Source organism: Myotis brandtii, unplaced genomic scaffold (genome assembly GCF_000412655.1).
Source record: "Myotis brandtii unplaced genomic scaffold, ASM41265v1 scaffold1236, whole genome shotgun sequence".
In the NCBI taxonomy this organism is placed as follows: Eukaryota; Metazoa; Chordata; class Mammalia; order Chiroptera; family Vespertilionidae; genus Myotis; species Myotis brandtii.
In genome coordinates, this window is record NW_005354316.1 from 281834 (window position 1) to 282384 (window position 551).

General features: G+C 68.1%; 1 protein-coding gene across 2 annotated transcripts in view; it reads right to left on the reverse strand.

Moving 5' to 3' along the window:
* The window catches only part of CTTN (cortactin), a 26985-nt gene that overhangs the window by 5607 nt on the left and 20827 nt on the right, over positions 1-551 (reverse strand). For both annotated transcript variants that reach the window (XM_005859216.2, XM_005859215.2), the window contains 2 exons: positions 409-464; positions 120-189 (listed from right to left, as the gene is read on the reverse strand). In XM_005859216.2, the coding sequence (XP_005859278.1) occupies positions 120-189; positions 409-464 (126 nt within the window). The remainder of the gene's footprint in view (positions 1-119; positions 190-408; positions 465-551) is intronic.

The following is a 551-nucleotide window of genomic DNA, read 5'->3' on the forward strand; positions in this document are numbered from 1 at the left end:
ACCGGCCGCCAGAGGGAGTCAACCTCCCGGAAGCTCCCAGCAGCCGCACCCCCAGCCTCCGCCCCCGTTCTCCCTGCTGCTCTGCCCTCTGTCCTCCTGGGACGCCAGGCCTGGCTCACCTGCTTCCACAGGGACCGTCTTCTGGTACGTGGAGGGCACCTTGGCCACATCCTCGAAGGTGGAGGCATTCTACAAGACAGGACGGAGGTCAGAGGGCAGGACCCGCGCCCCACCCCCTCAGCTAGGGACCTCCTGCTCCCACGGCCGTCCTGGGCCCAACGGCCCCAGAGGCTCTGCAGGGACCCGTCCCTGTGAGCTGCCGCCCAGCAGGTGCGCACGCCCCCGACCGGAACGCCTGCCCTTCTGGAAACACAGCTGGGAAGAGGAGCACCGGGCCCAGAAGCTCACCTTGTCCATGCGGTCCTTCTGCACCCCATACTTGCCGCCGAACCCCTTGGAGTAGTCTGAAATGGCACAGCGCCGACTCAGGGCGCGGGCAGGGCGGCGGACGGCAAGCCCAGCAACCGCCCCAAATGCACCCAGAACTGGAG